Source organism: Elephas maximus, chromosome 20, assembly GCF_024166365.1.
Source record: "Elephas maximus indicus isolate mEleMax1 chromosome 20, mEleMax1 primary haplotype, whole genome shotgun sequence".
NCBI lineage: Eukaryota > Metazoa > Chordata > Mammalia > Proboscidea > Elephantidae > Elephas > Elephas maximus.
Window position 1 is genome coordinate 69,496,061 of NC_064838.1, and position 23,331 is coordinate 69,519,391.

Sequence of the window (23,331 nt, forward strand, 5' to 3'; positions counted from 1 at the left end):
AATCGACCAATCAACCAACCTCAAATCCTTAAGAAATCTTGGTTCCATGACCTTCTGATTTTCAAATGAATTCTAGAGCTGCCACAGGCCCTACTGGAGATCAGTGATTTTTCTGTTCACTCTTTCTGATGCACGCAGTGACAATACCCAAACCAGCAAATGCTCTCGGCCAAGTAGGACCCTCTATCATATTTAATCCACGCTAGGTATTTAAGATGGAGTCCCTAGGCAGTGCAAATGGCTAACGTGCTCAGCGGCTAACGGAAGGGTTGGAGGTTTGAGTCCACCCAGAGGCACCTCAGAAGAAATGCCTGGTAATCTACTTTCAAAAAAAGCAGTCACTGAAAACCCTGTAGAAAAAAAAAAAAAGGAAACCCTATGAGAAGAGTTTTACCCTGACACACAAAGGGGTCCCCATGAGGTGGTGTTGACGGCAGCTGGTTATGTATTTAAGGAATATGTTACCCACTTGTTTCGGATAATTTGCTCCTTACTCACTAAGATGGTATTTACTATGCCAGCAGCCATTTGACATCAGGGATGCCTTCAGAGCTTTTCAGAATAAGCGTAATCCACTTTTTCTTTTGTCAAAAAGGAGGCTACACTCAGACCTAAGAGAAGATGTAAAAAGGAAAGATATCACTTCTAGACACCAAGGAGGTCAGAACCACCCAAGTTTAAGATAAGAAATTTGAGTGTTACCAGCTCAGTAGTCCTTAGACTTAGGGAGCCTAAGAGTTCACTGGGAAAACTTGTTAAAAATGCAGATTCCTGGGTCTAAACTCCTCAGAGATTTTGCGTGTGAGTCTGGGGTAGAGCCCAAGAATTTGTATTCTTACAAGCAGGCCAGGTAAGTACAGTGTGGGTAGTCTTTGAACTGGTCTAACTACTGGAGTTTGACTGTCCACATGGAGAGATGCACTCCCAAAAGCTGGCTCCAGGTTGCGTCATTGTTAGCTGTCACGGAGTCGGCCCCCTGACTCACGGCAACCCTGTGCACAATGAAATGAAACGCTGTGTGGTTCTGTGCCATCCCCGTGATAGGTTTCAGATCAGGCTGTTGTGATCCATAGGGTTTTCACTGGCTGATTTTCAAAAGTAGATTGCCAGGCCTTTCTTCCTAGTCTGCCTTAGTCTGAAAGCTCCACTGAACCCTGTTTAGCATCATAGCAACATGCAAGCTTCCACTGACAGTGCAAGGTGCACTGGCCAGGAATCAAATCTGGGTCTCTGGAGGGTAAGGATGCTACCACTAACCCATTAAGTGGGATTTTAATGGAAATAGCTTTCTGCTACTTCAGGGGGCTCTTCAGGGCAGGGGGTTCTCTGTGCATGGGCAGAAGAGGGTGAGTTAAGACAGACGGCTGTTGGTGCAGAGCTGGTTGGGCTCACGCTAACACCTAACACTTCACAGAGGAGGGGGTACAGATGCTTTTGCCACGCAGTCCAGTTGAGCAGGTCGAGGATCTGGCTAGCCTCTGGGACAAAACAGTTAGAAGGTTTGTTTGTGGTTATTAATTAAAACCCATTGCCATTGAGTTGATTCCATCTCATAGTGACCCTACAGGAGAGGGTAGACCTGCCCCATAGGGTTTCCAAGGAATGGCTGGTGGGTTCGAAATCCTGACCCTTTGGTTAGCAGCCGAGCTCTTAACCACTGGACCACAAGACCTCCTTATAAGTAAATGGAGGGCTAAAAGAGTACACTCTGCTGATGAAAGTCAAAAGAAAAAAAAGAGATTTAAAAACAAATCATTTTGGAAACTGCCTAAATGTCTAATTCTGGGGGCGTGGTAGCACCCACTCAAATGAATATTAACACAGCCATTATAAATGCTGGCTACGGAAGCCATGAAAATAAGCTAATGACAGAATGCAAGTGAAGACATCCAGGACACAAAATATTCAGTACACGTACAATTCAGTTAGGAAAAAAATAACTATCAATCTATAGGGGAAAAAAAAATTAACCAAAACAGTAACACTAGCCGAGTGGTGAGACTGGGTTATTTTTTCCCTACTTCTTTTTTCTTGATTTCCTCTTTGACATTTTCCTAAATGCCCATATTTTTTTAAATAAAAATTATGAAAACTTAGGTTTTAAGGCTATTTCCAAGTGAACAAAAGCAACCTCATTCCCCTTTGCGAGACTGCCAAATTCAAAACTTCCAAGTGAAATGTACACGTTCTTTAAAAATCCACTCTATAAAATCTCATACCACACTGAAGCACCCCCCGCCCCGGCCATGGACCCCTGTTTCCAGTGTTGCTTTTTCAGTAACGAAATCAGCAGTGTTTTCTCCCCATCAGTAGCCATGGTTACTTACTCCCGGCATAGATGACTGTCTACACCCTGAACGGTTATCAAAAACCAAGACACTGGAAAAATTTCCCTGGGCCCAGAAAATGGCAGTGAGACTATGCCATTAAGCAGGGGCCCTGGGCCGCTCTGGGCCCGCTCTGCCCCGTCCACTACTCCCCCATAATCTGGCTCTGAGAACATTCTGTGCCTCCTCAAGGACACAGAAGGGGCACAGACAAAGGCTCAACGGACAAGATGGACTTCCATGGCTCTCTTCTGAACCCTGGTCTGTGAGCCGGGGTGATGTCAGAGCTGGGAGAAGTCAACCAGAAGGGCACAGGTTCTTTGAGGATCAGAGAGGAAGTCACCTCTAGGACTAGTCTAAAGGTGTTCCTCAGCCACAGTCCTGACCATAAGGGAGGGACAGCCTCATGCTAGGTGGGATAGCATCCAGTCTAACCTCCCAGCCCTCCAAATATCTCCTCGATGGCTTGAGACCCCTGCATTAAAATCACCACAGGGATATACCCCAAAGACCAGGGCTTTGCCTCCAGAAACATAACCTTGATTTCCCTTTGAGACCCCCCGCCCCCACTCTCAACCACTGTGAATTTGATGGGCTGGCTCCAGGGATAGGCATGTGATCAGGCCTGGCCAGTCAAAGCAGTCTATCCCCCCTGGCCACTGGGGGTTAGCTCACGAATTGTGAGGTGACCCAAGTCAGGCAAATTGGCTCAATTCTGGGACTTTTAGTGATGCTATTTAGAAAGAGCAGTTCTCTTTCCCCTGCACCTGAGGCTAAAAGACTTTAGCCTGGAGCTGCTGGCGGCCATCTTTGCTACCTCGAGGAAGGCTATGCCTGAGAGTGAAGCCCAGTGGAGGAAATGAGAACTGAGAGACGGAAAGAAGCCTAGTCTTCATGACATCCTCAGTCGCCTGGATCCGGCTGAGTTTGAAATCAAGTATCTGTGAATTTCCCAGTTAGTTGATTTAAAAAACAAAACAGTCTTAGTTGTTTACATACCAGTTAGAGTTTGTGTTTTGACACACGTAAACAAGAGAGTTCCCTAATACCAATGAACAGACAATCTCTCTGCATTTTCCAGGTGTCTCTCAGGCTGGCCCCAGGGACCCACTGAAAAGACTCAAGGTAAGGTCTCAGTTTTCAGACCTATAATTCCAGACTGGGCCACACATCTTCCCCAGCAAACACTGTGAACAGAGATCTGGGTGATACCATTCATGAGCACATCCTGAGGTTTGGCCTCTCAAGCAACCCGTGCCACCTGGTTAGGAGGTTTTACCCAACTATTTAAGTAAAGAAATTGGATGGATATCCAAGTCATACAGAGGAAAAGGAGAAATACTCCTTCCCCAAATTAAATAGAGCAGTGTTTTACACGACAAGCACTGAAAGCAACATTTCAGACATTCTCGGGAAAGTGAGCTACTCCAGTCGTTGCTCCGGGTTCCCACACTGCTGTTTTCTCGTTCTTCTTGTTTGCCAGTGACACTGGAAAATCACCTCTCACCTCTGAGCAGTCAGTACACCTCAGTGTTGCACAACTACGGCTCCCTTGCCAGGGAGTGTAGGTAATGCGTGGTAAGGGCGTAGATACGCACAAAACCTCCACACTGATCAAAGGAGGCAGTAAGCCCTCTCAGACTTCTATTCCTGCTGTGTCTCTGACCTCTGCTTTTCCATATCCAGGTCCATGGCATATGCACCTTCAGCTGGGGTGTGTGTGTGTGTGCGTGTGTGCGCGCGCGCGTGTGTGTGTGTGCGCGTGCGCTGCTCAGTAAAAAAAACCACAGAGTAGGCAAAGCTTTCTCCAGTTCTAGGTTTTTGAGTCTCCCCTCCTGTCTCCCAGTACCCTACACCCAGGGGTCTGTACATCTTTGCCAATTTCCTCTGCTATCCATCCCTTATCTCAGACCTCTCCCTGTTTACACCTTGGGGACAGCCACCTTCACCTCTTGCCTGGACTGCACAGCCCTGGCCTGCCTTATGATGGTGCTTGCCCTATGCCAATCAGCTCCCCACCAGCGCAGAAGCCACCTTTTCCAAATGCAAACCTGACATGTCATCTCCCCACCACTGCTTGGCTGAATGCTTCAGTGGCTTTCCATTGCCCTTAGTCCAACCCATTGCTGTGAGTTGATTCTGACTCATAGTGACTCTTTAGGATAGAACAGAACTGCCCCATAGAGTTTCCAAGGCTGTAATCTTTGCAGAGGAGCCCTGGTGGTACAACAGTTAAAGCACTGGGCTGTTAACAGAAAGGTCGGCAGTTCGAAACCACCACCCAATCCATGACAGAAAGATGCGGCAGTCTGCTTCCCTAGAGATTTACAGCCTTGGAAACCCAGTGGGACAGTTCCACTCTGCCCTATAGGATCACTATGAGTTGGAATCAACTTGAAGGCAATGGGATTAATCTTTACAGAAGCAGATTGTCACATTTTTCTCCTGTGGAGCAGCTGTTGGGTTTGAAGCGATGACCTTTTGTTTAGCAGCTGAGCACTTAACCACTGTGCCAACAGGGCTCCTTTTGCCCTTAGAAGAAAGGTCAAAACTCTTAAAATGTCCTAAAAGTCTCTGCAACATCTAGCACTTGCCTCTTCCCAGCCTCATGACTCTGTGTTGTACCCACCATGGGGTATTCTTTCAGTTCTTCACACTCACCACACATTCCTACCCCAGGGCCTCTGCATATGTTGCTCCCACATTCCTACCCCAGGGCCTTTGAACATGCCGTTCTCCCATTCCTACCCAAGGGCCTTTGCACATGCTGGTCTCACGTTCCTACCCAACGACCTTCACAAATACTGTTCTCGCATTCCTACACCAGGACCTTCACACATACTATTCTCACATTCCTAGCCCAGGACCTTCACACATACTGTTCTCACATTCCTAGCCCAGGACCTTCACACACACTGTTCTCACATTCCTACCCCCGGGCCTCGGCACATGCTGTTCTCACATTCCTACCCCAGGACCTTCACACACACTGTTCTCACATTCCTACGCCAGGACCACTGCACACGCTGTGCTCACATTCCTACCCCAGGGCCTCTGCACATGCTGTTCTCACATTCCTACCCCAGGACCTTCACACATACTGTTCTCACATTCCTACACCAGGACCACTGCACATGCTGTTCTTACATTCCTACCCCAGGACCTTCACACACAGTGTTCTCACATTCCTACCCCAGGACCTTCATATGTGCTGTTCTCACATTCCCACCCCAGGTCCTTCATATGTGCTGTTCTCACATTCCCACCCCAGGTCCTTCACACATACTGTTCTCACATTCCCACCCCAGGTCCTTCACACATACTGTTCTCACATTCCTAGCCCAGGACCTTCACACACACTGTTCTCACATTCCTACCCCAGGACCTTCACACACACTGTTCTCACATTCCTACCCCCGGGGCCTCGGCACATGCTGTTCTCACATTCCCACCCCAGATCCTTCACACATACTGTTCTCACATTCCTACCCCAGGACCTTCACACATACTGTTCTCACATTCCTACTCCAGGACCTTCATACACACTGTTCTCACATTCCTACCCCAGGACCTCTGCACATACTGTTCTCACATTCCTACCCCAGGGCCTTCACACATGCTGTTCTCACATTGCTGCCCCAGGACCTTCACACATACTGTTTTCACATTCCTACCCCAGGACCTCTACACATACTGTTCTCACATTCCTACCCCAGGACCTCTACACGTGCTGTTCTCACATTCCTACCCCAGGACCTCTGCACATGCTGCTCTCACTGCCTACAGTGCCCTTTCCTGGGTCCCTCAAGTATCACTTTCTCAGTGATACCCTCTGACCTCCCTGACCCGGCCACATCCCTCTCTGTGTATTCTCCTAGCACTGTGCTTACCACAGGTGCAATTTTATTTTGTATAGCTGGTTACTGCTATCAACTCCAGTAGGCTTTAAAGTGCGAGAGGGCAAGGCCCATTTCAGTTTAGATTCAGTGTTGCGTCCCCAGCACCTAACACAGGCAGCAGCACCTGCTAATACAGATGATAACTAATACAGAGCACTTACAGGGTGTCAGTCGCTGTTCTAAATTCTTACAAAAAAAACAGCTTACCTAATCTGCACAACAACCATCCCCAAGACAAGGACATGGAGGCACAGAAGAGATACGTTCACACAGCTATGAAGCTGCAATGTCCCGTTTCCAGCCCCGGCAGCCTGGCCTACAGCCACACTCATATCCACTCTGCTGTGACTCACGGAGGAGGCACTCTGATCACATCTGCTGAATGAGAACGAACAGAAATCATCTCTCGTGTCCCTCATTCTCATCCACACCTTGCATTCCCTTCCTGTAGGCTCCAGCTCTCACTGCCCTTACCACCCCTTACACAACCTCGCTCCACACCAGGTTCCTTCACTGGGGGCCTGCTGATATCTCCAGTTGTCCCATGGCGTGCACCCTGCTTGATGCAGCCCGTCCCAATTCCAGGTCTTACTCAGTGGTCTACCATTCTCCTCCCCCTTCAATTCTGCCACAGTATCCTGGCTTAGGACACAGCTGGAGCCAGAATGTTCACCTTTGAATCCTGCTCCTGCACTTTTCAGCTGTGTGGCCTGGGGCTACTTAGCCCTTCCACACCTCACGATGCCCGTTCTCAAAGGGGAATAACAGCTGTACCTGCCTCATAGAGCTGCTTTAAGGACAGGATGCCTTAGTTCATGAAAAGTGCTTAGAGCTGGACCTAGGACAGACAAACACAAGAATGCCCGCTGTTGTTGGTGCTGCTGCTAGGGACTGGCTGGGTTAGAGCTGCTGCCAGGCCCCCACGCTGTGGCCTTGTAGGAGGGGCCTGACCCTGCTGACTCACTGTGTGAGCATTAGGGATGGTCTGTTTCCCATGGAGAAGGAGCTGAAGATTTCCAGTCCTTAGGCAAGCAGGAGGTGTCAAGGCCTGGGTCGAAGGCCGGCCAGCCACTGGAACTATCTGTTTTTACAGGTCTGTCCTGGGGAAGAATGCTGCCCACGAAAAGACCCAGCTTCACGCCAGATGAAACACTACAGGCTTATTCAATAACATAAGTACGGAGCATGGAAGGAAAAATTATCTCTAAATCTGGCTTTAACCAAAAGCTGAAGGTGTTTTGCCTTTTGTAACACATACCAGTGACTCGTAGACTGCGATTCTAGAATTTAAAGGTACACAGACAGTACAGACCTTTGTCCTCTCAAAAGACTACAGAATATTCTAGCAAAATTCAAAGGCGAGTGTGAGGGTGGGCAGCAGAAAGACTGACTACCCAAGTTGAGTCAACATCACGTCCTGGGCATGCATGTATGTGTGCGTGTGTGTGTGTGGCGTAGGATGTGAAAGGCTATTTAGGGTCTGCTCCAGTGACAAGCTGTGCTTAGAATATTAGCCACAATCTCTCCTCCACTCTGTTGTGTCTGACAAGTCCATAGAAACGCCAGGGCACAAAATGGATTTCCTTAGTTCCCTGTTTCTCGCGCTCTGCTCAGGTTGGTAAGGAGCATGTTTAAAACCCCAAAATGCAAACCTGCACAACTGGTGGGTGTTGGGAGAAGTTAGCAGCCATCAAAACTATCTAAGGAGCCAAAACTATGGATGAGTTTGTTTGCAAGGAGGAAGAAATGATGATGATGATAACAATAATATCAATAATGGCATCAGGTAATTATTACAAAGGGTTATATGCATGTCAAAGGATCCCTAGTGGTGCAATGGTTAAGCGCTCGGCTAGAACCAAAAAGTCAGCGGTTGGAACCCACCAGTGGCTCCAACCCACCAGAGGCTCCGTGGGAGGAAAGACCTGGCGATCTGCTTCCGTAAAGATCACAGCCTAGGAAACCCCATGGGGAAGTTCTATGCTGGCATATGTCGTTGTGTGCCTTCAGAATTAATTCGACGGCACACGACAACAACAACGTGTATGTCAGGAAGAGGTCCCAGGTGGCGAAGATGGTTGGTGCTCATCTACTAACCTCAAGACTGATGGTTCGGGCCCATCCATCCATGCTGTGGAAGAAAGGCCTGGTGGTCTGCTTCCACAAAGACCACAGCCGAGGAAACCCCATGGGGTAGTTTTACTCTGTAGCACATTGGGTCGCCATGAATCAGAATCAACACAAGGGCAACGGGTTTGGCTTTTGGTTTGATATGTGTCAGAGACCATGCTGACAAACTTAAATGCATTGTCATTTAATTTTTACAGAAACCTTGCAAAGGATGTATGACTATTCAACAAATTCCACAGATGAGGAAATTGAGCCCTAGGGAATCTGAGTGACTTCTTCAAGGCTACACAGCTCCCAAGTGATGACAGGCCCTTAATGCTCACGTGAGAACTTCCAAAGGGCTGACGCTGGGGTTGGTGATGTGCCCATCCTATCAGCTCACTTCCCTCATTTGGCTGTCCAGGAGGGTAGCCACTAGTCACATGTGGTTACTGAAATATAAATTAATTAAAATTAAGTGAAATTTAAAAATCAGTTCAGTGCTACTGAGCACTTGAAATGTGGCTAGTGCAACTGAGGAACTTTTCATTTTAGTTTAAATTTCAATAGTCACACGTGGCTAGCAGCTACTGTGTTGGACAGTACTGATCTGAGGAACTTTCTTCTCAGTTTTGTCAGACATGGTTCAGGGTTGCCTTTCAAAAATCTCAGAGACTGAGGGCCATTAGTTGTTTTGCTAAAGGATCCATAAAAAATAAGAGGGTCCCTGAAGTCACCTTTTAGCTAAATAACAGAATGGCTCATTAAAAAAAAAAAAGAATATTACCGGTGAGTAAGGAGCTCCTTTAAAAGAAAATCTGTGAGACCAAATGGTCAACAATTACTCTAAAGCAAAGGTGAGAAGGTACGGAGGCAGGGAAACTAGAGAACTGGAAACAGTACAACCATGTGGCAGTGGATGAGGACGACACCCTATGAAAACGTAACCAATACCACTGAATAACTTGCGTGGAAATTGTTAAATGGGAACCTAATTTGCTGGGTAAACTTTCACCTTAAAGACAGTAAAATATTATTAAAAAAAAAAAAACCAGGGGATAATTTTCCTGGGACTTCTTCCTTAGAAGTGGAGACTGCTCATTCTTTCTAATTTGGCTTCTCTGACACTCGGCTTCCCCCAGCAATTCTGACAGCCTCAGGGGTCTTCAGGGCGCAGACAAAAGAGTCAGAAGAGGCAAACCCAGGAGACGCCTTTCTCATTATGGAGCCCAGCAGCATCAGCAGCGAGCTGGTTAAAATGCAGATTCCTGGGATCCACCTCCAGAGAGTCGGATGCAGTGGATCTGGGGGAGTCCCAGGGGCCCACGTGTTCATCAACACCCCAATTGTTCTAATGCAGGTGGTCTAACTTTGAGAAATTCCACTTTAAAGGTCGAATTACATATTTATCTCCTGGCCTCTTAAATAATTATAGCACACAAATCTTTCGGGAGTTAACACAAACCGGGCAGGGCGCCAGGCAGACATCACTCGGCACTAATTGCCAAGTTCTCCGACATTGGCCAGGCGCTTAGTCACTGAGGCCTCATTTTTTCATGTGAAGCATGGGCTCTGTCCCTCTGGGACAAATGAGAACACAGATGTGAAAGCATTTGTGGGGGGGGGGGGGTGGGGGATAAAAGATAAAACAGACTTTATAGACATCCTACAACACGGAGACAGGCCTTGTCTGTCTAGCAGAGAGTTTAAACAGATTGCACATGAAAAATCCATGTTTTTAACTTCTTGGGAACAACTGGAAGATCGGACAGCACGGGGTCGGCAAACTGATTAAGAGCGTGACTCTGGAATTAGAGGCATGGGTTCAAATCCCTCTTCTGCCACTTAAAGCTGGGTGGCTTTGAGCAAAGCCCTCAACCTCACTGTGCCTTAGTTTCTTCAATTCTGAAATGAGAATCAGAATAATACACCTCCCTCATGGGGTTGTGATGATTATATTAAATGAACTAATATTTGTAATGCACTTAGAACAATGCTTGGCACGAGGTAAGAGCTATACATGTGTTAGCTAAGTACATATACCTGTGTGTGGCAGGAATCAGCTGGAGGTGAATGGCCCCTTTCCCCTCCAGATGGGGCTGGCATGTGCCTGGTTATCAGTCTCCATCCAGACCCATCTGACTATGGGGTCCCTGCTGGAATGGGCAGACTCGTATCTCCCTCCCCTGGTGCCCTCCCCCATTCAGGGGCAGATATATTAGTGCCCATCACCATGGTGATGCCTCGCATGTTGCTATGATGCTGGAAACTATGCAACCAGTATTTCAAATACCAACAGGTCACCCATGGTGGACAGGTTTTAGTAGAGATTCCAGGCTAAGACAAACTACTTCTGAACATTAGCCAATGAAAACCCTATCGATCACAAAAGAACACTGATATAGTGCTGGAAGATGAGCCCCCTAGGCAGGGAGATATTTAAAATGTACAAGAGCTACAACAACAAACTTGAGCATACCAATGACCATGAAGATGGTGCAAGGCTGGGCAGTGTTTCATTTTGTTATACATAAGGTCGCCATGAGTCGGAGCTGACTTGACGGCAACCAACAGCATACTCATCTCATCTTACACCCGTGGTCCTCAAGTTTTCATGGTAAAAGTCTAGTTTGTTTCCATTTCCAGTCCGTTGTGGACTGACACACAGGCCTACTGAGCATGAATGATGGGCAGCACCCACCACACAGGAGCCACCAAGTGAGCCCCACAAGCCCCTGGCTGGCCCATGCCCTGATCAATGACGTGGGACCCCTGAACACGGGGCTGCCTCAGCAAAGGCAAAGGGCTCTCAGAATTTCTAAACACTCTCTGTACTTAAGACGCTGGGAACTGATAATGATGCGCAGGCCAGCCCTGGTCCTCAGGCTGTGCTTCGGATAGCACCATCTTAGAGCTCAGCAGTCTTTGCACTCACACAAACCAAGCAGACAACCTGCTGGACACAGCGTGCAAGGGACTGTCTCTTCACTGTCCTTTGCCACTGCCTGCCCTTGCCTTGTCTACCTGCAGGTTTATTGTGTCTTTATGCCCACATTCACACCAGCTCCCTGGTGAGACACTGGGGTCCAGGACGGCCTTGACAGCTGCAGGGGTGCAGGCAGTCCCAGGCCAGGCACCTGTTCCCCAGGAACTGTGAGAGCTGCCAGCAGCCCACAGCTGCCCCCTTCCCCTAAACATTGCCTCTGGCTGACAGGAGCTGCTTTGTGCCAGGCCCACATCCACAGCCTCACCCGTCCTCACTCCCTAGCAGCCCAGAGCCGATGGCGGACTGACACAGCACTACAAAAGGCCAGCCCCTTTGTCTCAAGAAGGAACCAACTCTGTGGTGCAGTTCATGGTCCAGAGCCCCCTGTGGGATCAGCCTGTCACCTGGCCCTTTCCTGGCCCTATTCCCTCTCCCTCACTCTCTCCTGGGGGCAAGTGCTCAATAGACCAGAGGCATCTAAACTCCTGTCTCAGTCTTCACCATGGTACAGCTTCAAAGACAGAGCTACCTGAAACTTGAACTTGCCCTCCTCAGCAGCCTGTTGAAGAAAAGCATAGGACAGGACCAACACTAAAACCCCGAGGACCAGCTTCAGGTTGCCCATAGATCACCCCTTGCTATCTGCCTCCCAGGTGAACAGAACCTACCTGTTGCGTTTGACAGGGCCAGCGATTCTATGGAGCCCCGAGGGGTCTGCTCGGTGGGCGTCATGTCCTCCGTGTATTTCAGGGAGCTGACAGGGTGACGGGTCCGACACTGCTGAGTGGCCAGGCCCCCTTCCTCTCCCTCCTCCTCGTACTTGGGGACTTGGATGTTGCCTCGGGTTTCACTAAAGCTCTGGCTGGACATGTCGCTGTAGCTCTCCTGGGATCTCAGCCTGCCCGGATAATAGTCGTCTCGGCACTCCTGGATGAAGCTGCCCCCGTGCCCTTTCATGGCCAGCGACGAGCTCCTTTTGGGGTTGCTGAAGTGCTTGCCCCACATGTCGGGCTGGGCCCCAGCCCCTTGCGCTCCCGGACTGTAGGAAGTTCTGATGTTGCACTGGCTAAGAAGCTGCAAAGGACTCTGGGCCTGATTCTGCTCCATCTTGTTCCCGTAGTGATAGGGCTCATCCCGGCTCCTCCAGATGGGGTCTCGGTTGAGGCTGGGCGTCTGGCTGGACAGGCTGAGCAGGTCCATCTGCATCGACAGGGGGTCCACGTCAGTGGAGAGCAGGTTGGAACTCACTTGCAACTGGCTGTGCTGGGTCAGCACAGGCTCCTCCGTCTTGCCCTTGTTCTTGCCAATCTTGGCGCTGCGCCGGGACTCCTTGGCCCTGGCGTTCTGGAAAGCCGAATCGGATGAGTCAGAGCCATTGGGGTCCTCACCGGCACTGCAGGCCCGGGAGCAGAATATCTGGCCCTGCTTTGGGAGGAACGGGCGCCCCAGGAGGGATTTTTTGCAGTGAGCACAGCAGAAACAGGTTTCGGTGGCGTGCCAGTGTTGGCCGTCGTACGTCATCTGACCTTGGTCGATCCCTGGGGAAAGAAGAGACACAGGAGAGGATGATGGGCTGCTCAGAGTCCTTCACTACAACCCAAACACACGGCACCCTGGTTTGACTCTGGACTCCAAATGCAGCACAACAAACTGTCCATAAATCAGTGATCAGGTCACCACGTCGATGGCATCCACATATGACTACGGCAGCCCCCTTGCTCTACCAGTCGGCTCCTTCTTGGCTCGTTTGCTCTGGGCATGGAGAATCTAGATCACGATGCCCTCTCCAGGGATCCCTCTGTCAGGAATATGCTTCTCTCAGGGGGCAGTAATGATACACACATATAATAAAGCCCTGGGGTTTTACGTATGGAAACCCACTCAGTTCCTCAACTGTGCGTGGTGGGTTTCTACTACTGTTTACATTTTTCGGATGAGAAAGCAAAGCCATACAGAGGTTTAGCAACTTGCCTAAGGTCAGCAAACTAAGAAGCAGAGACAATATTTGTACCCAGGAGGTCTTGCTTCCAACCATGACCCTGATATCATTTCCTTCACTCTACTGAGGTGTCTGCTCAAATGCCAAGTCCTCGGAGAAGTCTTCCTGCCCACCCCGTCCGACAGTATGTTCTTCTGAGGTGTCTGCGCATATGCCAAATCCTTGGAAGTCTTCCTGCCCACTCGTCTGACCGTCTGTCCTCCATTATGCCCCTCCCTCATCTGCTGCACAGTCCCCCACAGCATTAACACCACTGGGTGCTGCACCTCCCCCCCCACCACCATGAGTGTATTTGTTTAGTATCTGTCTCCTCCACTAAACGTGAAGCTCTTATGAGCACAGGTCATTGCACTTCTGGGCTGTCTCCTGGACTCAGGGGCTCTTCCTGTGTTGCCTGGATGGAGGACTGAATTCCCATCACCAGTGTATGCCATTCCAATGGGCAAGCCACTGTAGCAGCTCAGCAGGAAAGAAAGAAGTAGATTTAGCTCTTGTAAGGAAAAACTTGCTCTTGGTAAGGAAGTTTGGACATGGTTTGTCAAAGATATTGCCCCTCCGTAAGGATGCATACCCTTTGTTTAACTTTACCAGGAAAGGAAGACGCATTTCCTCCCTGTGCCTGGGCTGTGCCTGTTTCCATGGTCAGGTTAAACGGTGCTTTATCAGCAGCCCCCACAGGCCCTGCTGTTCTCCTTAGCATCTCTTCTGCCTCTTCTGGTTGTAGGGCTGTATCTCCCTGCGGAGCCCCACCACCCCCACCCTCAGACGTGAGCCCCATGGGCACGTGACCTTCGCTGGACCAATCAGAGTCACCTGGACTTCTGCTAAGATACTGACACTAAGAAGCTCTCTTTCCACTACAGGTGCTGGAGGATGTTGGGCTCCACGGGGGGAATTCTCCCTGCCTAAGAATTCAGTCCCGAGCAATTGGTGCAGTGGTTAAGCGCTTGGCTGCTAACTGAAAGGTGAGCGGTTTGAATTCACCAGCCACTCTGGGAGAGAAAGATGTAGCAATCTGCTTCTATAAAGACGTGGCAGCCTTGGAAACCCTGTGGGGGCAGTTCCACTCTGTCTACTTATAGGGTCATTATGAGTCAGAATCAACTGGATGGCAAAAGGTTTTTCTGGTTCAGAAGGGAACTTTTTCAAGACTCCTGATGCATAATGATAAAAGTCTTTCCAGAAAGCTGATACTAATGTGAATACCACCTTCAGTGACTGACAACGCCTGAGCCCAGACATTTAAAGGATAACTTCTAGAGGCTTGTCTAGAGATGTAGAGGACAGGGAACTGGGAAGATCCACACAGGAAAAGAGAACCACAAGAACAGAAGACTGAAGGGGCCTTGTCTTCCTCTTATCCTAGCCCATCCCCTATCTACTTTTACATCACTGGAGCTCACAGGAGACAGGTGTGAAGGAAATTCTCCTATTATTTCTTCCTCAAGCTAAGGGGAGTCTCTAGTTGAGAGCCTGCCCTAGGGACTAAAAAAACCAAACCAAGTTGATTCCAACTCCGAGCGACCCTATAGGACAGGGTAGAGCTGCCTGTAATCTTCACAGAAGCTGATTGGCATATCGTTCTTCCACGGAGCAATCTGTGGGTTCGAACTACTGACCTTTCAGTTAGCAGCCAAGTGCTTAACCACTGTGCCACCAGAGGGGATTAGTGGGACAGGAACAACCACAAGGGCCGCTCAAGGTGAAAGGGGGACTGTGTCAATCAGCTACCCTCTCAGCACCTGCATTTCCAGAAGAGTGAGAAAGGGCTGAGGGGACGCTAAAAACAAACCACCAGAGCTGGGGCCATCAACACTTTTCTGCCCATGCCCACCCCCGTTCCTCGCCCCCAACCGCCCTGGGAGGAAGCAAGACCTACAGGAAAGGGAATCAGAATTCTGTAGTAGTTACAAGTAAAGCTTCAGGAGTCAGCTCCGTCCCACTGCAGGGGCTGAAGCTCAGTCTAATGTGGTTGCAAGGACCACGGATGCTGAAACCCATTTGCTTGGGCTCACATCTTTGCTCTGCCCTCTTCTAGCTGTGTGACCCGAGGCCAGTTGCTTCATCTCTCCACACCTCAATTTCATGACTCAGGGGTAAAATGGGGATAATCACAGTACTTACCTTATGGGGTTACTGTGAGGATTAAATGAGTTAATACACCTAGAGTGCTTAGACATGTGCCTGGGAACTATTCTTACTGCTTTGGTTCTTTTATTTTTATTAGGTCTGTACGCCTGTCTCCCTCACTGCCAGGATAGAGCCCAAGAGCGAGCCCTGAGGCTAGCTCATAGGGTCTTCCTCCTCTCTCTCTCTCTCTCCCTTTCCACCCCTTCTGTCATATGTCACATCCCTAGAGAGCTTGAGCGGGCACCCCTGGTTGCCCCAGCTCCTTTGCCGTGAGCTCCCGCTCGCACAGCATCCTGGGCAGCTGGAACCTTACCCAAACCCTCAGAGGTGACAGGAGCCCAGCTCCGACAGCCTGTCCTCCACCAGCTGTTTCTCTGCTTCTCAAGGAAACATGCTCATAGTTGCAGCAGAGGGGACGGGGCCTCCCGGAAGGACAGGCTTGGGGGGCGGTGGTTTATGAAGCAGCCTAGCAGGCAGTGGAACATGGTCCCTGATAAACATCAGTGACGTCAGACGGCCCTCTGAACTGCTCCTGAACTCTAACATCTGGAGAAGACTCTGCCGTTCAACATCTGAGCCATCCTTTTTACTCCCTCTCTAAGCCTTTAAGCACTTCTCTGCGGGTGTATGTGTCTACTGCTGCTACAGCCTCGGCCTGTTTATAGGACTGTTTACTCTGCCGTGTGCAGACGAGAGCATGTTGCCCTGGCAACGGCCGCCTGATGCAGGGTCTGCTCTGAGCGGCTGTACAAATATGGAATGTTTGTCCAGCATGACCAGCATGTGAGGGTCTGGCGACTGTGGAAGGCACAATACACAGAGCCAACCCTTTCACTGTCACAGGAAAATTGCCTCTTGCAGAAAAGTGAATCCTTAAAAAAAAAATCAGGGACAGCATTTCAACGAATGCAGCCAGGATGTTGCAGGCTACAGCAGCTCTCTTTTCTGGTGACGCACTGATGCCTTTTTTGGATTTAAAAGGAAAGGAGAAGGGGAAGCCAATAAATGCTAGCTGCTGCTGTTGTGTGCCATTGAGTTGATTCCAACTCACAGAAACCCTACAGGACAGAGCAGAACTGCCCGTGGGGTCTCCTAGGCTGTAATCTTTATGGGAACAGATCTCCAGGTCTCTTCTCCAGTGGACCTGCTGGGCGGGTTTGAACCACCAGCCTTTTGGGTTAGCAGCCAAGCGCTTACCCATCGTACCACCAGGGCTCCTTAAATGCTAACTAGTTACAGCTAAAGTAAATGATGAAGGGAACAGAGAAAGATAATAAAACAGAAGGACCCTTTGAGGTGTACATGCTGAAGCAACAGACGTATCTGAACTCTCCCAAGCCACTGAGTGAAAATTCTAAACGGCAGCTTCTAGACAAGCCTTTCAACCTCCACAGAAAGTGACGACAGAAACAGAAACACTGTTGGGAAGGGGTTATCGCCACTGTAGGTAGGTCTTCTGTGCTCTCAAGTCCCTGTCTTCTGAGCAACCGCTGACTTGCAGACTCCGAATCCACAAGCGAGCCATCCTGGATCAGCAAGTTGCACTGTTTTCCCTGACACTGTCCCATCCTTCCCTTCCACACACACCCAGCCACCTGTCAAGAGGCGGATCCCTATTTCCTAATCTTAGGAAACTCTGCCTATTTTTCTGTCTGTTTTGGTCTTGGAGAACAGAAAGCTCCTGGGGCCTTGGTCAAGACTTCAGGCTTTGAGAGGGTGAGGGTTTTAGGGGGAAGGAAAGGAGACTTGTGTGTCACCCAAAGGCCCCGAATGGAATGCAGCTGCACAAAGGTCTCCATAGCAGAGCTTATGCAACCACTGTGTTACGGACCCAGGGGTTCTTCCTATGTCCTGACACAGGACTCCAGATCAGAAAGCCTCACAGAGGCAGGCCTGAGTCTCTGGGGTGGTACACTCCAGTGACAAATACCACCAAGCACACAGCAGGTGGCTTGTGTACAAAGCTGTGATTTTCATGAGCACATCCAAACCAAAACCAAACCCGTTGCCGTCGAGTCAATTCCGACTCATAGCAACCCTACAGGACAGAGTAGAACGGCCCCACAGAGTTTTCAAGGAGCGCCTGGCGGATTCGAACTGCCAGCCTTTTGGTTAGCAGCCGCAGCTCTTAACCACTTCACCACCAGGGTTTCATTATGAGCACATAAAGCTCCTCAAATTACTAGTTAATTTTTCATTTGAATACATTACTTTGCATGGCCCAGGGAGACAAAGCCACTTCTTTTTCGGTCCTGATGTTTTAAGTGGGGCAAAGTGGGCTCAGAAGCTGATGGTTGCCACAGCACCTCGTTACAGGTAAGGAGTTGGCAGCTCCTCAACAGACTTCTCACAACTGTGCAGGCACGGGAAGCTGGTGCTGCTGGTCTCTCAGGCACTCACCCACTGCCAGCTTTTTTTCCAAAGGGTGGCTCATTCCCAAGGTGCCAGAAGAGGCACATGGAATGAACAAGCCACAGGTGCTGTGTGACCTGCGGCCGTGCTGAAGGGTTGAACAAATCAGTCATTTGCAAATGGAAGATAATTTTCACCATCTCGCATCTGCCACTTACTTGGGGAGTTCATAGCTTCTGAGCAACTTGAGGTTCTTTTGCTCTGAATCCGGCTGAGCTTCAGCTGGGCCAGCCTTTGCTGGTTTTTTTTTTTTTTTTAATGACACATGCTTGCTGGAAACCATTTTGTTCCTTGACCACCCTTCCCCACCAAGATGTCTGCTTTGCTTCCTCCCTCAGCTGACCTCCAGTTTTTTCCAAGGAGGCTATGAAAGATACGTGTTTATACTTTCTTTCTTTATTTTCCTTCTGAGACCTCTCCCTCCCTTCCTCAGTCATGGGTCTGTCCCTCACCTAGCACCATTGCATGGCCTCTGAGTTGGGCCCATGACTCAGGCAGACCAACAGGAAGACCTGTTGTGTTTCCAGGATGGGTATATGGCTGAAGCAGGGCCAGTAAGACTCCCATCTGGAGGGACTGAACTGGGTATTGGAAGAGGGATGGCTCCTCTATTTTGAGAATGCAGGTCCTAAGAAGGCAAGGTGAGCTGAGACATGGAGAAAAAAATAGGCTTGTTTGAACCCTTGATCCATCCCTACCTGAAGCCACGCACTCCTTGACCTTTCAGGAACATGAGCTAAGAAACTTCCTTTCCCACCTAAGCTAGTACGAGCTGGGATTCTATCATGTGCACAAGAGGAGCTCTAACTATTCAGACACAGCGGAGATCATGTCACATAGCAGGACCGAGCTCAGCGCCGAGCATTGCCTCACCGATGTGCTGGGCACAGGTGTCACAGTACTCCGCGTACAGGGACTCGAAGCAGTGGCAACAGTAGGGCCTTCCCTCCTTCATGATGTAGCGCTGACCGCCCAGCACCGTCTCGCACTCGAAGCAGCAGAAATGTTTCATGTGCCAGTGACGCCCCTCAGCTTCTGTGCATTCGTCCGCAAAGATGATCTGGAGGTGGGGAAGCCAAACAGTCAGTGCTTGAGACTCAGCTACAAAAACACACTTTGAGGAAGAAATGCTAAGGGGGTCCCCCCAAATTAGAAGGGTGGGAAAGCAGGTCTAGCCCACGAGTTATTAAACAATTATATATATACACACATACATATGTTTATTCTATATTTTTATCAGCTCCCAAATCAGGATTTACCTAAAGCACAAATAAATCTAGTTTCTGGCCTGGCCAGAGATGAATTTAACCACATTTCAAAAGCCGAAAGAATTTCCCACCCTGAAGATTACAGCAACACCATAAATTGAGAGCCCAGGAACACGTTCCATATACAGACACATCTGTTTCATTTGGTTTGTACACACTATTTAAAAAATAGGAATTTCATACAAACACTTGGAATCCTGGCTTCTCCTCTGAAAATATAACACTTGGCCATGCTGGGCACACATTTCTGCAAGGCAATGGCAGGCTAGACCTGAGAAAGCGGTTGCTGCTTTCGGGCAGTGTCTTAGTTATCTAGCGCTGCTATACCAGAAATACCGCACGTGAATGGCTTCACATTTGGGGAGACACAGCTCCATCCACAGCACACAGGTTCTAACTTCTCCAGTCTGTCAGATCCTTCACTTCTCCTTATTGCCTGAAAATGGATCTCCTTCATTTATGACATGGGATAGACAGGCACTCAGACGCATTTGAGTTTTGGCCCCTGAGAGTTTTTTTTTTTTTAGTTTCAAGGCACGGGTTTCAAAACTTCACCACAAAGCTACAGTAATCAAGGCAGTGTGGCATTAGGATGGACAGATAGATCAGAAAAAGAGAATTAAGAGTCCAAAACCAAACCCAGAGGCTATGATCGCTTGATTTTCAAAAAAGTCCACCCAGACAATTCAATAGGAAAAGAACAATCCTCTCAGCAAATGGTACTGGGACAACTGGATACCCACACAGAAAAGAAAGAATTTGGACCCCGACCTCACCCCATATTAAGAAATTAACTCAAAATGGAACAAAGACCTAAGTGTAAAGCTAAAAACTATTAAGCTCTTGGAAGAAAACGTGTCTTTGTGACCTCAGATCAGGCAACGGTTTTTAGGTATAACCCTAAGAGGACAAGCAAAAAAAAGAAAAAAAAGATAAACTGGAATTCATGAAAATCAGAAACTTTTGTTGTTTCAAAGGATACTATCAAAGAAAGGGAATAGGCAACTCACAGAATGGGAAAAGACATTTTCAAATCAGTATCTGATAAGGGACTAGTATGCAGAACATACAAACAACTCATAACTCACTGATAACAAGACAACCCAACTTAAACAAAGCTAAGATTCTGAATAGGCATTTCTCTAAATGGCCAATAAACATAGGCAAATATATCCAACATCATTATTCATTTGGAGAATGCAAATCAAAACCACATTGAGACACCACCTGACACCCACTCTGAGGACTATTATCAAAATCCGGGCAATAACAAGCACTGGCAAGAATGTGGAGGAACTGGAACCCTCATTCGTGAATGGTGGGGATGGAATGGTGCCCTTGCCTTGAAAAACAGTTTGGCAATCCCTCAGAAAGTTACAGTTACCATGTGATCCAGCAATTCCATTCCTAGGTAGGTATACACTCACAAGAACTTAAAACATATGTCCACACAGAAACTCATACACTAAAGTTAACAGCAGCATTATTCATACATAATAGCCAAAAAGTGGAAATAACTCAAAAGTCCATCAATTGATGAACGGAGAAATGAAACGTGGTCCATCCATACAACGGGGTGTTGCTCAGCCAGAAAAGGAATGAAGTGCTGACACATGCTACCACACGCATAAATCTTAAAAACATTCTGCCGTGTGAAGCACGCAAGACGCAAAGGCCACATTTTGCATGATCCCATTTATATGAGATATCTAGAATACACAAACCCATCGAGACAGAAAATAGATTCGTGGTTGCCTGGGGAGGAAGGGCAAGGGGGTGGGGAAGAATAGGAATTGACTGCTAATGAGTACAGGGTTTCTTCTTAGGACGATGAACATGTTTTAAATTAGATGGTGATGGTTGACAAGTCCTGTGTTTACGCTTAAAAAAGAAAAAAAGCCCACTAAATTATACACTGAAGGGTAAATTTTATGTATGTGAATTATATTTCGATTAAGCCATTTCAAAGCAAATTCAATTGCCAACAGATAACACAAAGCCATATTGTGAGCACCACTTTCCAGGTGTGGAAATTGAAGCATGAAGGTAAAGCTGCTGCTTAGAATCACAGAGCTGGATCTGAACTCAGTTTCCCAACTACCCCCGCCCCCCTCCAAGGTCTCTCCAGAAATCACTACTAGCATTAGAAGCAAATTAGTTAAGTCCAATCAACTTCTAAAGAGCAAAGACCAGTCTGTAAGAGAACAAGGCCCACCTGACGGGATTCTCCATGGCTGAAAATGGAGGGTGTTGCCTTCCACTTTACTGTTTACACAAATCCACTGTACGAGGAAATCTCTAAGATTTACCCCCAAATTATTCCCACAAAGAAGTCAGGTTTAGAACTTCTCCTTTCTGCTCCAAACTTTTCAATCAAAACCAAAAAACCTTCGGTCTGTTTCTGAAGGGAGAACCCAAGCTAGAGTGAGCCTGGTGCTCTACTCTGCTTTCTTACCCAGGGTTATTGTTGTTAACTGCTGTCGAGTTGCCCACTACTCATGGTGACCCCACGCATAAAGGGATTGGACCACTGTGATCCATAAGGTTTTCACTAGCTGATTTTCATAAGTAGAATGCCAGGACCTCTTGTCCGAGTCTGTCTTAGTCTGGAAGCTCCACTGAAACCTGTCCAGCCTCAGAGCAACATGCAAGCCCTCACTGACAGACGGTGGTAGCCATGCACGAGGTGTACTGGCTGGGAATTGAACCCAGGTCTCTTGTATGAAAGGCAAGAATTCTACCAGAAAGATCCAAATGGAGTATCCATCTGCCTCGAGAATCCTCACTCTGAACTTTTAAAAACTGCGTGAAAATCAAATAATTGTATCAATTTTCCTCTCTCCTCAAACCAACCTGTCCCATCAAATTTCGGGAAACTGAGCTACTTTACTAAAGAAGTGGCACTCCGTTACTGACGACTGCTCCCGGGACTAGGGCTGAAATCTAAAGCCTTGTGATGCTTTTTAAAACATTTTTTCTTAGGGGTTCTGAACTGACCTAGCGCCGATCTCCTGAGCTACAGAGATTGCCCTTCCATTTGGAGGCCCATGAGACTGTGGCGTTCAGTAAAGTGGGCCAGGGATGGGTGGGATTTGCTAGACCTTCTCTCTTGAAAGGGTTAAAACAAGAAGGGGAGTCGCCCATGGTTTTCTTCTGTGCAAGAACCCCAGAACAAAGTGTTGGCAATGGCACAACCAAGTGGTGACAGGTAGGGCCCGAAGCCCAATGGTGTTTGCTCTGACCTCATCGCAGGCGGCACAGCGGGGCTTCAGGCACTCAGCGTGGTGCCGGCCACAGTATATCTTCCCATCTTGGTAAAAGTAGATCAAGTCCACCAGGAGCTCGCTGCAGACAGTACAGATGAAGCACGGTGGGTGCCAGCAAACACCGTGGCCAGCACGCGAAGCAAACACAGCGATGTCCCCGCCATTAATCTGACCTCCGCACTGTGAGGAGGCAAACAGAAATGTCAGTGCCAACAGTGTCCCCATCTCTGGGGTCTTCTGCTTTGCTCTTCATAAGTGATAACGGTGAGAATAACAATAGCTGGGTGTGGTCATAGTGCTAACCTGCTTTACACACCTGTCGGGGCAGGTTTTTCTGGCCCTTCCCCCACGCTCCTTTCCTTGGGCCTAACAAGGAAAGATGAAGATACAGTACCTGAGAAGAAGGAATCACAGAGGTGGGGAGAAAAGAAAAGCTCCTTTAGCACAGTAACTAACACAGGAGCTCCAGTGAAGGTCTCATCAGCTTTCAGACACTGACCGCCTTGCAGGGGCACAGTCGCTTAACACCAGGAGGAGCTGGCTGGGGGAGGTGGCGGGCGGGCAGGAAGAGGAAGGCTTGGAGGGAGCCATGGAAGAGGGTGGGGTCTGCACTGTTGGATGGCGGGGGAGTAGTGCGTAGAAACCTGCCATCGTGCACTTCCTCTACGCACCCTTGTTGTTAGGCCCCTGACTCAGTGACTCCATGTGACAGAGTACAGGTGCCCCATATGGCATTCTAGGCTGTCATCTTTACTGGAGCAGATTGCCAGACCAGTCTCCCTTTGAAGCCACTGGGTGGGCTCAAACCACCAACCCTTCAGTTAGGAGCCAAGTGCTTAACCGTTGTACCACAGGGGTTCCTTCCATACCCTTCAGGCACCCTTTTAGCCTGCTTCCTTTAACATCTTTTTATATAGCATTAAGGACCACTTCTA

The 23,331-nt window shown here is 48.6% G+C and overlaps 1 protein-coding gene across 11 annotated transcripts in view; it reads right to left on the reverse strand.

Moving 5' to 3' along the window:
* Positions 1 to 23,331, reverse strand: part of PRICKLE2 (prickle planar cell polarity protein 2) — a 422,108-nt gene that overhangs the window by 43,920 nt on the left and 354,857 nt on the right. For all 11 annotated transcript variants that reach the window (XM_049862955.1, XM_049862965.1, XM_049862964.1 and 8 more), the window contains 3 exons: positions 22,373 to 22,576; positions 18,736 to 18,922; positions 11,990 to 12,859 (listed from right to left, as the gene is read on the reverse strand). In XM_049862955.1, coding sequence (XP_049718912.1) covers positions 11,990 to 12,859; positions 18,736 to 18,922; positions 22,373 to 22,576 — 1,261 coding nt within the window. The remainder of the gene's footprint in view (positions 1 to 11,989; positions 12,860 to 18,735; positions 18,923 to 22,372; positions 22,577 to 23,331) is intronic.